At 29.3% G+C, this 17,523-nt stretch overlaps 2 protein-coding genes across 2 annotated transcripts; one reads left to right on the top strand and one right to left on the bottom strand.

Moving 5' to 3' along the window:
• The first annotated feature begins 7,366 nt into the window (after positions 1-7,366).
• LOC100813438 (DNA damage-repair/toleration protein DRT100) lies at positions 7,367-8,089 on the top strand. The gene has a single exon (XM_003555380.1). The coding sequence runs from the start codon at positions 7,367-7,369 to the stop codon at positions 8,087-8,089; it is 723 nt and encodes a 240-aa protein (XP_003555428.1).
• A 4,569-nt stretch (positions 8,090-12,658) lies between these two features.
• On the bottom strand, positions 12,659-14,430 carry LOC100813979 (GRAS family protein RAM1). The gene has a single exon (XM_003555381.5). It carries the CDS (start codon positions 14,285-14,287, stop codon positions 12,899-12,901), a length of 1,389 nt encoding a protein of 462 aa, XP_003555429.1. The 5' UTR covers positions 14,288-14,430; the 3' UTR covers positions 12,659-12,898.
• Positions 14,431-17,523: the final 3,093 nt, after the last annotated feature.

Here is a 17,523-nt window from a genome sequence, read left to right on the forward strand (position 1 = left end):
TTCATGTAATAAATTAATTACTAATAAGTTAATTGTAAACCAAATCTAATATAAATTATTATTGTTTAAATTTGACAAAATTTAACAAAAATAATCTTAGTAATATATAGATATAATTTAATAGTTAGATGAATAAAAATAAATTGGATCTCACCTGAATCGCCCCATCTATCCTCCTGAGGATAAGTTTGGTTTCAAACCCCGGTTCAAACAGGAGAAGTACGCCATGCTAATGTGCCTTGGATGATCCACATCTCAGGGTCAGGCGCCGATGAGCACATTAAACTATCCATGTGGCTGAGAGCCCTCACAGTCCAGGCACAACGACGCAATTATCAGAGGCGCGCTCTACCACTGAGCTAATAGCCCGTCGTGCGGGCCTCCCGCCGGGGCCCGCTATGCCAAAAGCAAGAGAAACCCCATCCCTCTCTTTCCTTTTTTTCACCCCATCCATGTCGCCCCCGTGTGGCGACATAACGTTAGTATAAAAATGATAATAGTTATTAAAGTTAGTTATATCAATGTAATTTAATTGTTCATTTATGTATGTTTTTTTTCTTAAAACTAATAGTTGGATTGAAAATTTCTTTCACATAGATAATATATACAAAATTTTATATTAGTCCAAAATCATTTTTTATCTTGCTTATATAGATTAAGATTAATGTAATATAAATATTTTAAAATATACTAAAATATGAATCATTTAATTATTTTTTTTTTGTTTTTTTAATTTTAATAAAATTTAACACAAATGATAGACATAATTCAATGGTTAAATCAATAAAAATTAAATTCTATATTAAGTTATAAAAATAATATAATAATTATTAAATGTTAATTTGATCTCTCATTTATATATATATATATATATATATATATATATATATATATATATATATTAATTGATTGATTCAAATTAATTAACATTTACATTAATTGCTTAATTAAATTATTTTAAAATAATTTATTATTATATTATAAAATAATATACACAATCAAATTATTTCATTAAAAATATATACTACACGGAAATAAAATTATTTTATTTTTAATGATATACAATTTAAAAAAAATCAAATTAAAATGAGACTAATCAAAATAAAACTAAATACATAATCTTCATTTAATTATATAAATAATTTAAATTAATATTTGATATGACAATTATTTTTTTAACAATTAATAGAAAATTGAGAAAATATTTTTGGACATATTTTAAATTTAAATGAAAGTTATTTATTACAATATTTATTGTTAGAAACATAAAAAGGAAAATACTTTTAAAATATTTAAATAAGATAAATTCCGGAATGCGATGAGGAAGTATGAACATTCGTATCAATTTTTTTAATGTTTTGGAAAAAATAATACATAATAATAAAAACATTTAAAAATTAAAATAAATTTAGAAATTCTATTTAACGACTTCTATTTCCTATTTCAAATTCAGGTTTTCCTTTTCTTTTTATATGCTCCTACTCCTCTCTCTTTGATATCTAACTTTTTTTTTTTGTCTCTTTCCTTTATATTTTCATAATTAACATTGTATAAAACATTTAGAATGTTACTTTGATGAAAGTTTTGCTACATGAACAAATATCATTTTTGATAAATATTAGTCATCAATAAAATCACTAGATACATCCTATTAATAACATGGTTATATTGAACTAAATCAACATATTTTCTAAACAAAAATTAAAATAAAACAGGTAAGACATCACCAAGTAAAAATGATTCTACCTAAGACAACACTCCAATAATAACAATCTTTTAAAGCATGTATATAAAAATATATTTAAAAATTTATTGACATATAACATATCATTATTAAAATTTAAACTAAATAATTAATAATATATTAAAAATTCAAAATAATATAAAAAATTACTCGTATAAATTATAAAAAGTCAATTTAATATTCATGCAAGACATGAGATGATTCAATTCACAAACTTTTTCGTCTTTTCTTTTTCCTTAATCATTCAATCTATCTAATATTATTTTTTTAATATTTGTTAATGGGATTTGACGAAGAATGACTCAAAGCAATCAAAATTTAGTATATGTTTGGATTCCAATTCAAAATGTGGTGCACGAATTGCAAAGTAAATCTAATGGTCACAAATTTAGTTTTGCAAAAGAAAGAATCTTGATACTTTTACAAATTTCATTTTACTCCATCCAAACGTTCCTTTGCAACTGAAAAACAAACATGAACTTAATTTTTCACTGAATGTCTTGTATGTCTGTATATATATTGAAATTTCATTTAGATATTAATACTAACTACGACTGTAATATTTTATTTTGTGAATTGTACATGACATATTTGCTTACTTTTATATAATTAAAATTTATGATTAATAATTTGTTAATATATAAATTATATTATAATTATAATATAAAATCAATATATAAACTATATATCATATTCATAATGAATAATTTAAATTGAAATATAAGGTCACTTATTTTTAATTATTAATAATTTGAAAAGAAGAGAGAAATATCCTAAAAAGAGAGAAATAGATATATTAGAGAATTTTTAATTTTCATTTGAAAATTCAATGTAAGAAAATTCATTCCCAAATATTGAAAACATTTAATTATAAGAGTGAAAGTCTTGTATTTTAATTAATAAGAATAAAAATATTGTCAATATTTTTTTGACATAGACAACTAATTAAAAATCATTTTAAGTATATCTTTTAAAATAATAATTATAAAAATTAATAATTTTTGTATTAGAAAATGAAAATGTAGTCTATATATTAATTATGTAAAAAAAATTATATTTCCATCTAATAAAAATTGCTCATTTTTATAATAATTATAAGTCACATGAATTATGATTTCAAATTGATTGACAATCTAAAACTCTTACAATGATAGTACATGAAAATTAAATTCTTATAAAATATTAATCTATAATAAAATGAAAGAAAAAAAATCACCATATCTTCGATATATTCTAGTTAAGTTGTTAGTAAAATGTTGTAAATTAATAGCAACAACAACGGACAATTAGCATAAGACATGAAACAATCGCAATTAGTGATGGGCAAGTCGTTAGTAAATTGTTGGAAAATTAATAATTTTATAAACGTGTTTTTTAGGGTTAATTAAGTTTTTAGTCTCTAAATTTTTTTAAATTTTGGTTTTTGGTTTTTGGTTGATAAATAAAAGTTTGACTTGTTAAGATTTTTAACTTTTTTTTATTGTGATTTTTAATTCCTAGATTTTTTTTTTATCGGTCAAAGTCCTTAAACTTTTAAAAATTTTAATTTTTAATTCCTAAAGAAAAGTTTGAACCCATTATTTTTATTTATTTAATGAGATTTCAGAAACTAAAAATCAAAATTTTCAAAAGTTTAGGACTAAAAACCTTAATGAGAAAAAATTGAGAAACCTTAACTAATCAAATTTTTATTTAAGGACTAAAAATTAAGTTTTAAAGAAGTTTAGGGTTTAAAAATTTAGTTAATATTTTTTTAAATTGTAAGTGACGACTTTGGCTAACGGATAGTTTTTGAAGAAAAAGTATTGTAGTTGCAAATTTCTTTCTCTTAGTTGCTTTTTGTTGATTGTTGATTCTTTTCTTGGTTATAAGCTTTGGTAACTTGTAGCGACGGCGACAACTTGCAAGGTGGTAGCTTTGGTGTGTGGTGGCTTGCGACGAGAATAATGGCTAGCAGGGTGGTGGTTTTCGTAGTTTGAGAAAAGGAGAAACACCAATAGTAACAACACAATCTTTCTATTTTATCTATTATAAAAAATTCAAGTTTCACAATACTAGATACAAATAATGTTAAGATAATGTATATAAGGAAGTGAAGCGGAAGGATTCTAAAAACTAACTTGAAATTAAATTAGACTCAAATTTATATTTTAAAATCATTTATATATCTTAAGTTGATTTATACACAATCTTTAGTGTATTTAATCTGCTAAATCTAAATACATGCAAACACAACTTAAGTGTCTTTAATGTGATCTTTTTTCTAATGTTTAATTACTTAATTTCATTTTTTCTTTACTAATTTAAGATTTTTTTTAAACATTATGATATTGGTGTAAAATATCTGTTAATTTTTGTTAATAATTAAGGAAGTTTAGAGGTTGATTACTTGCACTTTTGTTTTATGTTTTCACTTTTTAATTACAAAATTGTTATATACCTTGTTTTCAATTTGTTTCATGTTTTCTTCGGGATGCAATTAGTGAAAGTAAAACTTTTAAATCGTAAAATTATTACTTTTTTCTTTATTAATTAATGTTGGCGTAAACATAAACCTCCCTTTAAAATTGGTATTCCCATGTGCTTCTTCACGTGTTTATACTTCTTTGCGCCCAAAATTTTTCAACCGAGCCTATAAGGGTAGCCAATTTTTATTGGACAATGTGCATAGTGAATAAGTTGCTTACTGTTTCCGGTAAGTGATTTCGAATCTTGTACTACAAAATGGCTGATGCAATCTACTACCTGCTACAGAATGATACACAATACCTATTAATAATAAAGAAAAGGATTAGTACGTAGCCAATAGGCAATGTAATCTATCAATTTTTTATTAACTTTTTTTTTCTGCATAAAGAAAGGAGGAAGAAGCATTCACGCAATATACATGAAAGGTTGCTTATTGATTACTATTCTTTTCCCAAGTTTTTAACACGTTGAGTCACTGACAGTGAATATTTTTTACTTTTGGTTTTCATATGGATGGTCTTATAAAGCCAGTGCTCGCCATGATAATGATACATCTCATATGCATATTGAAATGGAATGAGTCCTCTCTAAAGAAGACTCAAAGGAGAGAAATTAAACTATTAGGTACTTTGGAGCACCACTTGAATTATGATCTTGATCATTTTATTAATTTGGTAAAAAAAAAATATTTTCACCTGAAAATTGATCAGAAATATAAAAAATATGATGATCTAGAATTATCTAATAATTTTTGTAAAAGAATTATTTCTGGTATATGATGTGAAAAGTATTTTTCTTAGAAGTAAGAATATAAAATAAAAAAATATAAAGTATATTAAAGTAGAGACAATTTAACAATTAAAAATTATAATTTATTCTATTTCAATTTATTCCATTCCATTATCTTCTAATTCATTCTTTTATACTTTTTTTTATCACCAATCCAACCTTAGGTTCAATTCATACTGGAAGTCTGATAAATGTTCTTGCATTTCATTTTTTATGAATATCTGGCTTGGGTGTAAGAATAAAGATATGAATTTGACTTTGAGAATGAATTCGGTCATGATATATGTTATACTTAATTGGTTTGGGTGGTCAAGCATGACCCACGACAATAATTGACGTATAGTTGACCATGATAAACGGCGGGGAAAGAATAATTAAGCATTTTAAACATGTGACAAAATTTTCTTATGAAAAAGTAACTAATTAAATTAGCTTGAAAATACGAGGTTAGTCTAATACTCTAATTATCTTTGAAGTTCTAAAAAGAATAATCCATCAGTGATATTAGTTTCTATGCTAATAAGAGCCGGTTAACTTATTAACAAAAACGTGCATTCTCTTTCTCTCGGTTGTAACCACAAAATGAAAAACGTGCATTCTCTAAATGTCATCGTTTTACATATAAGCCTATAGGTGTACAGGATAAACGTACTAATTAAAACTCACGCTTTAGACCTACGAACAAAACAATTATTTATTATATGTTTTTATAAAAAAAAAAAAACAAATCATAGGTTGACAAAAAGTTCATCCATATTGACAAAAAAAGGTCTACTATATAACTATTATTATTATTATAACATTTTTATTTTATTAGTTTGTTAAATAAATACATTACAAAATATCATATTCTAATCCACTAAAAAAATGTACCCAAAAAAATCCACTAAAATGCATTAGGGTTTAAGTCTAGTCATTAAATCTGATTTTCAAGAAAATATGGATCCAAATACATTTTTTTAAGTGTCGGTGCGGTAACAACGTTATATATTCCATCAAATCCTATCTAGCTATACTGTCTTTTTATTGTTTTAGGATCTATCTATACTGTCTTTAATCTTTAGAAGTAAAGATAAATTTGTCCATGAAAAATCCTAGTGTAAATTCCAAGTGATCCATGATGCAGTGGAAGAATCAAATGAATTTTCAACCCATTAAAATTGATCTTGTGGTGAAAGGTTGGGAAAAGTTTACACAAAATATTATATTCGAACAAATTTATTGGCCTTTTTACCATTTCAGAAATATTTTAGCTTATGCATTACTTTATTGTCAAACTAACCTTTTAACATGCATTAATGTGCTTGATCTCAATTTTCTGAATTTTCCTTTTTCATCTTCGTGTTAGTAATAAAATCACACATGATGTAACTAATAGGCTGGTTATTCTGAATTATGTGATTAGTTTTTATCTGGACTATTTTTCAATCAATATGATATATCCTTTAAATCTTTTTAACTACGGTCACATATTTGACATCCAAACAATGAATGAATGTACATGTTGTGATTATTTTTAGTTTAGGTATCTCTAAGTTTATTTTATTTTTTTACAGAAACAAGCCCAAGATTTTTCGTTCATAAGCAAATCAACAATACAATATAGAATTTGATGAAAATAACGGAAATTAGGAAAAGATGGGACCGGCAAACTTTAAAGCACTTCAAAGAGCCCATGATTCACCTTCTATAACACCAAGACATGGAGTAAAGTTGCACGAAATTGCAACTGTGAATCAACCCAAATTATCACGAAAGCAAGCTCCCATACCAGTACAATTCTCCTCCGAATAAAAGGAAGCTTCAACGTTACATTTAATATGACCTTCCAGAGGGGGAGACCAACGATCTTGAAGAATCCTTTACTGCGGTTGGTTTATGGCACCTGCTAAATTTTTCGCTTTGATCATTAATCTTGGAAGAACATGTCTCCTTGATGAACCACCGAAATGTCAGGAAAAGAATTTTCCTCCCATAACTAAATCTCTAACATTGTGTTTGGATGGAAAATTTAAAAATTTCTAAAAAAATGTATAACATTTTAATTGTCTTGATTTAAATTTCTTTCATTTTGTAAATATTTTATTTGGATGAGACAATTCAATTGCTTATCTTTTAATTTTCTTTTTTGAATAAAGTAATTCAATTTTAATGAAATTCAAATTTTTATTTTTAAATATCTATTTAAAAATTAAAATTTCAATATTAAATGAAAATAAATATGAGTCATTTTTTAAATAATTAAATATTCAAAATAAATTTAATGCTATATAATATTTAATAATCAATTTTTTTAATATTTAATAATCAAAATTAATGTCATACAAACACACACTGAAATAGTTAAACACTCTCTCTCACTCAATGGCTTGCCACTCATTCCTCTTATTAGCGACGACCATTCTCGTCGTTGTGTGCTCTGCCGTGAGCGATTGCTCGCCATCAGATACAGCGGCGCTATTGGCCTTCTGGAAGGCATTGAACGAGCTCTACCTTGGCCTCTTCAACTCGTGGACAGGCTCCAACTGCTACCTCAACTGGTACGGCATCAGCTGCGACGCCACCATTGGCTACGTCACCGACATCAACCTCTACGGGGAGTCCGAAGACCCAATCTTCGAGAAAGCCAATCGCTCTGGCTACATGACCGGAAAACTCTCACCGGTGATCTGCGACATCAACACCCTCACCACCCTCGTCGTCGCTGATTGGAAAGACATTGCCGGGGAGATCCACGCCTGTGTCACCGCGCTTCCCTCCCTCCGCATCCTGGACCTCATCGGCAACAAGCTCTTCGGCGAGATCCCTGTCAACGTCGACAAACTCTCACATTTGACAGTCCTAGACCTCGCTGACAACACCCTCAACGGCAAAATTCCAACGTTCATCACCCGGTTGGGCTCACTGAAACACCTCGACCTCAACAATAATCAACTTTGCAGCGAGATTCCGGAAGACTTTGGGAATCTAGCCATGCTGAGCCGCATGTTGCTGAATCGAAACCAGCTAACCGGTATGCCGCTGAGAGAGAGTTACGGAGAGTACGTGTGTCTGAGAGAGGGAGAGAGAGCTGGTGTGCGCGGCTGAGGAATTTTAATTCCTCTGTTTTTGGTGAGAATTTGAAATGCTGTTAACTTAGTATATTAAAATGCTTTTAAAAAATAATAGCATTTTAATTACTTTTAAAATATCTCATCCAAACAAATTATATTATAAGAAGGCATTTTAATGTCTCTGTTGAAATACTTTACGTGCTTTAATTTCCCATCCAAACACATTGTAAGTTATTAGTATTAATTTAGTTTATTTTCTTTCAATATGCTTTTGGGAATGTGTTTTGGAGCATTATTATCTATCAGTTATAAGAATATTAGATTCACTAGGTACTTCATTTAATTATGATCCTTAAAGATTGTGTTTAATATTGATTCTCTTGTGGTTATAATTATGATTATCATTACCAAAATTTTGCACTTTGTATAATGGTTACCCAATACCCAATTTAATTGAGAAATAACTTTTTATATATATTTTAACTATCTTTAACCATTACATAAAATGGCTAAACTCCATTGCTAAAATATCCGTTATTGTGAGGCCCTTGTTCACTTAACCATCAAAATGTCTTTGGCAAATACACTTTTCCTTCCTTCCTTTTCCCCCCCTTTGGAGGTAGCATTGAGTGGTCACAATAGGAGAAGCTAACTGGATTTGATATGGTGAGATCCAGATAGATAGAGATATTTAGCATTTGATATTGACAACTCGCTGTAGGAAGAAGCAATAATATAACAAATCATGCACTTCCAATCATTAGAGCAAAACTCAACATGAGGGGCCATAGATATATTGTTGTTAAAAATGAGTTGCCATCATATAATTTATTTATTTTTATGACGTTGTCATCATATAATTAAATTTAAACAAAACGATGCATTTTGGAATATAAAGTTTTAAGGCTTACGATAAAGTAATTATGAAATTAAATAAATGAGTAAAAGTTAAAGTGATATTTCTATTTGTTGAGAGGCCAAAATAAAAATAATGAAAATTAAATTTTTAGATAGATAGAGGACCTTGTTCAAGATTAAATTGTTAAGAAAACATTCTCTTTTCCCCTTATAAAAAATAAGGGATAATTTAGTAAATTTTGTTCTAACATTTATTTAAAATATTGTTAAAAATAATTCATAATATTCAAAAAAATATCATCAAATTATAAATAAATATTGCTAATATATTTTTTGATATTTTATCAAATATTATGTATAATTCATACTGTTAAATCTTAAAAATATCACAAAAAATTTTAGTAACATGCATTATAAGTCAACATATGATAAAATGTCACAAAATTATATTAATAACATTTTTGTATAATTTGATGATATTTTTTTTAATGTTATCAAAGATTTTTAATAAAAAATTTATTAAGTGTTAAATAATTTATTTATTTTACTAAAGTTCACGTGTATAATAGTGAATCCCGACAATTTGGATATCGGTTCTTCTCCATCGTGCAATCATTTTTAATTGCAATAGATTTACGGCAGCCTTTCCCATCAACATTAATATTTTATTTTGTTGAACGCATAAGTTTTGGATTATCATTAATGATATATGGGATTATTCGAAACCTTTACCAATTAGTATACAAAAGAAAAACAAAACAAATTGAGGTAATGAAAGAACGTTACGGGAATTCTCTCAAAATTAAACAACATTTCCGATGCCTGCTTCAACCAATTAAGATCTTTAAGTAATAAAATTTATGAATTTTATTCATACAATAATATTTGGTATAATCTTTTTTACAATTAGGACAAAGGTTAAAAAAGAAAAAGTATAAACTAAAAGATGAAATGAGATAAATAAAATTAGAGAAAAAATAAATAGTAAAAAAATGTTGAAAAAAAATTGTGTTTGTAACTGTATGTAATTAACTCAACAAAATTTGTTAAAGCAATAGAACATTTTCTGCACCAATTAACGATTTTATCAGGAGTACTGTATCCCTATATTTATCTGATATATTCAGAAAATTTAATTAATTTACTATTGCTAACCTAATATCTGAATTCTGAACCTAGGTTGTCAAGACAGAAGATTCACCTCCTCTAAAGCAAAAGAAGTTCTATGGCAAAATGCTGACTATTTCATTGCTTTAAATGGCTAAAAATCTTGTGTTTCTTTTTTCCCTGACACACGAGAGATTCCATTAGTGTGTTTGCAACTACTACCTCGTGGGTCACGATCCCCCATAGAGATAGCAGATTGTGATTTACAAGCTATAACAAATGCAACTTTTTTGGTGTTTTTAGTAGCTATAATATAGTGGACAAGAAAATGAATAATGTTGCCATATAGCTATATATGCTGATCATTACTACTAGTTATACATGGAATTAGAATGAGAGGTTTATAACACCTATAGTCCTATACACATCGTCTTTGGTGCTGTGACTGACCCTGATGTGAGTATTCTAATTTTCTGTTTTGCACAAATTAACATGAGACAATTACCAAAAATATCTTAATAGTTATAACAACCATGGTGACATGCAGAAGATGGAGTGTATAACAAAAAATAATAGTACTTAGAGGGTACTAATCGATTCAACGCGGATAAAAAGTCCAAAATAGCGTACATGCTACATCCGTAGCTAGGGTTGGGAGCTTCTCGAAGGCATTTCGTGTCCATTTGGGTTATGTAATATGGCAGTAAAAGAATTTTAAATTCTTTACATTCATACTTAAAATGAAACTATTTTTGAAATTCGACATTAGAATTAGTAAGTTATATTATTTTAACTGTTTTTCTAGAAAAAAATCTTTTCTATTACGTGTTTAATTGCAATAAATATTTTTTAGTTAAAGTTCATCCCTTAAATATGTGGTCATATACTCAATGAAGAAGTAACGATATCTCTTTTTGATACTCATTACACTTGGTATAGAGTGCTCTTAATTTACTAGAATAAATGAATAATTAAAATTGAGACTATGACAAAATATATGTTATGTATATTTAAAATATATTACGAGGTTCCTATAATCTTAATTTTCTTCATCAATGGTTGTTATCTTATACTTTATCCTTAAAAGTATATTTCATACTTACAAGGAGTTGAATATAGATAATAGGTTATTAAATTGTAAGTAATAAATGTAGTAATCCAAATTATTGCACTGATGTAAAATTGATTAGCATTGTTTGAATCAAAATTGCATCTGGTTAATATGATCTTTTATAAATTAATATGACTATGTATAAAGTGGTTTTATGCAGCCATGCAGGCTTCAAGTGAGAGTCAATTTCTGATGTCCTGGAATTTTTGCTTTTTTTAATATTGATCTGTTGATTTCAACTGAGATGATAAAAATGATATGTTTGTTTAAACTTAAATGTATAGAAAAGTGAGTTTATTAAATTATTCTTTTAATTTTTGAAAACTACTTATTTTTTAACTTATAAGTAAAATCACAAAAGTATTAAATTAATGAGTGTTTAGTGTAAATGGTTATCTTTCTCTTACTTCTTTTATATCGATTCTTTCTCTTATTCTTCTTTAACATATGTAGCTGTTATACGATCATTTTCATCCTACAATGTTAAAACATTAAAATTATATCAAAAGAATTTAACTCAATTGATTGAAAATAATATATAAATTATTATAAATATTTGACAATTTAATTGATTCAACAATAAGTTATTATAAATCTTTGATATTGTTTCCGATTCTCATTAATAAAACACATTAAAATTGTAATATCAAAGACAACAATAAAAGGTCGGTTTACATATAGAAGAATGAATTCGTAAATCTATTCAGAAGATCAAAGTAAAAGTTTGGTATATATAAAGTTAAAGAACACTAGTTGCGAAATTTTAGAAACTGTTTCTAAAACAACGTTTTCAAACATCTTTTTTCTTTTTTCTTTCATAATTTTTTTTTAAAAAAAACAGTTTTTTTTAAAAAAATTCTTGAATACAATCAAACAGTTAATTTCTTAGTTTACTAATTTCTAAAGAATGACACGTCACTCTATTATGATTTAAATATTTTTTAAGTTGATTAATTATGTATATTTTATATAATATTATTTTTTTCTTTTAATATGTACATTTTTATATTTTACTTAAATTTTCTCTTGCAATTTTAAATATTTTGAAAATACCCATGTAATAATTGCTAGCCAACTTTAATCATTTTGAAACTCCCCTACATTTTGAAACTCCAATTAATTTATCTTCAACAATTTGTAAATTTAAAAGACTCGAATCTTGATATTTATAAATATTTTCGTATTTTTTTCTTGTTTGACTATCTTCGTAATACTATTTTCTACTCACACACTTCTCGTCAAGGATAACAACAGTTCCCATGTAGAAGTGAAATATATATAATATTCTTTTAACTCTTTGTTCGCAAAATGATTGACGAGTCATCAGAAATTTCTAAAATCCTTGATTATGCATAAAATTTATGATAACAAGAAACCGTATCTTACTCAGGTAAGCCTAAGTTTCACATATATTAGATATATGTGTTCATGACTTAAACTAGGGTTTTTCCACTTTAAGCCAAAAGAAAGAGGAAACTTAGGGTTCATCATGCTAAAACAATGAGGAAGAGAAAGAAGACATTCTGGTCCTAAAAATAGATATATGCTTCATACATAAATATTTACCTTAACCCTTACTTGAACAAATCTACCAACTACTAAAAGATCTTCATAATTTCAACATAAATAAAAGATAGCGAGCTAAATCAAATTAAAGAAAAATCACAAAAATATAAGCTAAATATCATCATTTTGAGTGTAGATTTATATTACCAAAATGATGAAAAGGGGTTAGCTAGGATCACTTAAAGCTTTGTATCTCTCGTCTCAGACTGATTGCCATGCTGAGACAGTAAGCAGAAACCTATTTTGCCACCCTAAAGAAATAGCCCTTCCTTCATCTCTTTCAGAAACCCTGAAACCCCCACCCCCCTCTTCCTCAAACTGAAGAGGGCAATAATGGGTCCTCATCTTCAGCAACAGTTTTGCTTGGATCATAGACTTTGAGCTTATTTTTGTGGCAACAAACCCATGATTCTCCATTCTAGCTTTCCATGTCTCCATCCTCTCATACTTTGGGCAATCCACACCACCATCCACATCATTGTTGAGCATGCTTTTGATCTCTTTCCCCAAAAGCTTCTTCTCAATTCTCAACCTCTCAGCACTTTCAAGTGGAAGACAATCATCAAGTGAATCAAACATCGCTGCAAAGTAGTGCAAGGAGTCCGTGAACCTCGACAAGAAGCTCCTAGGACTCCTGCTACCTTCTTGCTCCACCACCACAACAATGGAAGGGTTAAGGGAATGAACAAATCCCAATGTGTCAGAGATCTTCATGAAACAACTCAAAGTGTTCAAATAAGAAACCAAGTTGACAGCCACGGTTTCGTTCTTTTTCTTCCTTAGGTTGATGACCCTTGAGCCTCTAAGCAGCCCTTGGAATTCAAACACAAGGCTTCCAAAACCCTTTGAGAAATTAACCAACCTAGACTCAGTTTCTTGAAGCTCCTTCAGATTCTTCCCAAAACCGGTTATCCTGAGGGATATGCGGTTTCCACTTGTTGCCTTCTCTGAAAGAGACTGAATGAGAGAGGGCCATTGGAAGCCATAGGAGACATCAAAGTCAATGACATGCAAGGCACGGTTGTTCCTCTCTTCCTCTTTCTCAAAGGCCTCCAAAATAGCTTGGTTTGCTGTGAAGTGAGCAAATTGGAAGTAAGGTGAAACCCTGTAGAGATCCGTAAATGAAAGGAACTCTTCTTCAGTTGTTGGTTCCTCCATGAGCATATCATAGAATGGGGATTTTCTTGTGAGAAGCCTTGCAGATAAACCATCAACAAAATAGGCCACAACACGTTGAACTGAGTCACCAGTTATGGAAACTGTTTGGTATAAATCAGCCAGATTCTCTAAGGACGAGTCCATGTTGTTGTCATCAACTGCAGTTGCGGTTGAGAGTAACAAATGGATCAGAGGGAGGCCATTTCCATCTTCCACAACACCTTTCCTCCTATGATGGTCTTGTCTTAGCATCTGCTCCCTCATTTGGAGAAGCCTAAAGATCTTCCTTTCATAGGAGTTCCTAGTAGTAGTAGTGGTACTACTCATGGAAACATTATGTTCCCTAATTGTCTTTCCCTTCTTTTTCCTTTCCCTATCAGCAGCAACTGAAAGGCTAAGATTCAAAAGTTCATCCTCTTCTGAATCTTCCATATCTGAAAATTAAAAAAAAAAGAGAGAGAAAAGAGAAGAAACAACAAAGCCTGTTTGCTGTTTGTGTGTGATGAGAGAGAGAGAGAGAGTGAGAGCTAGGGAGAGTAAATCTATGACATAAACCTGATATGCTTGTGGACTTTTATGGGGGAGAACTCACAAAAATTCTTTCATGTCATGACATGGGTATATATAGGACCAAAAGAGATCAAGAAAGAGAGAGAAGGATATCTCTCAGAGATATTGTTTTTTCTTCTCCCATATTTTTCCAATAAGACGGAGAGATTAAGAAGGGTATCTTTTTATTCTTTAGAATCAGTGTCTTGGGTCAGGAAAAAAAACACATTGATCTTCTCGTTATTATTATATTGGACTGCTTTTCAAATCTATTAAAGGGGTTCCTGTTTATGGGTTTTTACTCCTTTGGTAGTTGGGAAGGAAGGCTTGGAAGATGCCACATGAATTGGACAAGAGACAGCGTTGTCAATGGGGAATCAAACGTACCGTCCTTGAAAGAATTGTCTTTACACAGTTTCCTTCTAATTAATATTGCCTTAACAAGTTACCCTTCATCATCCTATTCCTTTTCTCCCCCATACATATTCCTTCCCTTTGATCAATTACCTACTTAAAGTTCCATATCTGTGAACTAGGAAATAATGCAAGTACACGCTATATTCTATTTAAATCTGTTGTCAAGCCATTGAATATAATTTCGGTAATATTTTAAAATAAATATATATTAGTCAATGGCATGCATTACTCGCAACATTTGAGACTTTATTTATATTGGCTTTGATGGAAACAAAGAAATTTGGATTCTAGTCTTCTCAACATGGTTTCTAATTGGCACAATTTAGAGACTTACAAGGATTTGGATTTCTTTGCATATATTCCTCGAGTACTTTGGGATCTACTGCAAGGAAACTTTTGACACTTTCTCGTCATAATATGCCGAGACAAATGGATGCTAACAAAAAGTGACACCACTTTACCCGTGTGATCGACTATATTTTTTATGAATATGGATGCACTGTATCTATATATGCTTGTTCAAACTTCACTTTTTTTCTCCTTTTGGCAGTAAAATGTAGGATGAATGGGAGAAAAGGTTTACTTTAAACCACAAGGCATCTGCCATTATGAACATTTATGAGGAACTTGATCAACGTAGGCAATATATTTCAACGTTCTGCGCTATCTCCAACTTTTGTAGCAACACTTCAAAAAAAAACTTTTGTAGCATATATTAATTCATTGAAGACAATATAGCATGTGTTATATCCATATATAATTTCACACTTCATTCAAATATATCTCTTGAGCGATGATGTATGTAAGATTTGTATTTCTTTTTATAATTTTGAATACACACAAAATCAATTAAATGTTATTGACTTTTTATCTCTTATTTAATTATCATTTCCCTTTATCATATGACCATAATTAATCACTAGGTTTGTATTCTCCCATATAAAAAGATTGTTATTGCACAAAGTAATTTTTTACAGGCTCGTTAATTACATGGATGTATAGTTAACTGACTTTCAAATTATTTTAATTATCATTTGTAAACTAAGTACTTATAAAGGAGCAACTAAGATAGTAATTAACAAATTATTTATCAAATATATTAACTAATAAGTACGTACACATAATCAGTGAGCGAGTTTAAGCAATAATATAATGGTTGTAATTTATAATTTAGTAATAATTAATTAAATTGATTTATAGATAGTTCTATATATGAAGAATCTGTGAAATACATAATTTTGTGCCTATCAATCACTTTCAAAACTAAAAAATAAAATGATTTCCCGTGTGCAAAGGAAGAGAATGAGTTATACTAATCGGTGTTGGTATTGGTGATTGAAATAGTCATAGGTAGCAGTGCTGGATCCTTTAAAGGTCACATCAAACATGGGAAAGTTCTTAATTCTTGATTGTCTTGTTAATGGAGGACAAATAACTTACTATTAATATGCTCCAAATAGGACACACACAATGAACGTGCAATTTGAGGCTGACATATGGCAGTTTCTTGGATGCACTAAGTATAATGTTATCCCAAGTTGAGCAGATAACTGAAGAAAAAGAGAGCATCTAATATCTAATAATTAATATAATAAATGAAACCTCCAGTTTTGCATATAAATCCACAACAAATAATCTACTACGAGAGAGGGAATATTAAAAACAAGAAAAATAGCAATAACAAAGAAGACCAAAACCCAAATGCAAGAAACCTCTTTGTCTCAACTTGATGAACGGAAAGGTAAAACGAGGAAGGAAAGGAGAAAAAGTGGTAAGGTAGAAAAACATGCTTTGGTGTCAGATAAACCCACGTGAGACCCCTCTGCACCATCCCCATGTCAAAAGACAAAAACAAAGCCCCAAAATCCTTATCATTTATTTTATTTTATTTTTTCCCCTTTTGCGTGAGAAAATGAATCATAAGGAAAAAAAAAGGAAGACAAAGGAAAAAGGGTACGTGTGTAATAGATAGCATGAAGTGGACTAAAGAGAAAGGATGGGGGGTGTGTGTTAGAAACAATTAAAGGTGTCATGCAAGGACAGGTACTTGATCAATTCAATAGGGCATTCTCCTCAATCTCTCATTCGGGTTAGTGGAAAAAAAAAATTGGGGTTTGTCAGACAACCCCACGTGAGGGTTTTTTCATACCTCTCTTTTCTCAAGAAACAAACACGTCCCTCCCAAATATATATATGTTTTTTTTTCCTCCCTTTGCGTGAGCATACCCTCTTTGCGTGCCAAGATGAAAAAGAACAAAGGTAAGGAAGGAAGTAGTGGTGGGGGTTGAAGAGAGAAAGGTGGTGTGGTCGGTTCTGCATAGCAATCGTGTCAGTCATCAGAAGGAAAAAATTGATGGATGGGGAAAGAGCAGTGGAGTAAGTAAGTCATCACTCATCAACCACAGACTCATCCACTGGTCATTTTCTCTTTCACCACACTGCAAAAATTAAAGAATATATATATATATATATATATATATATATATATATATATATATATATATATATATATATGCTGGTAACTTCTTGCCATTGCATGAAATGATAAGAATTTTTTTTTTCTCTTTCAATAATTTAGGAGTCCTAAGTAGAATCATGATAGTTTGGAGATATGTACAAATATACGTGTGCATCAATGGATCCGTAGCACGTGTTGTCTTGATCATAGTATTTATTTTTGGGTGCGCCTAATGTTATTATTT

The sequence above is a fragment of the Glycine max genome, chromosome 20 (assembly GCF_000004515.6).
Source record: "Glycine max cultivar Williams 82 chromosome 20, Glycine_max_v4.0, whole genome shotgun sequence".
Taxonomy (NCBI): Eukaryota; Viridiplantae; Streptophyta; class Magnoliopsida; order Fabales; family Fabaceae; genus Glycine; species Glycine max.

What these genes read in the sequence shown, in the direction of transcription:
- LOC100813438 (XM_003555380.1), top strand. Translation starts at nt 7,367, where the DNA reads ATGGCTTGCCACTCATTCCTCTTATTAGCGACGACCATTCTCGTCGTT.
- LOC100813979 (XM_003555381.5), bottom strand. Translation starts at nt 14,287, where the DNA reads ATGGAAGATTCAGAAGAGGATGAACTTTTGAATCTTAGCCTTTCAGTT.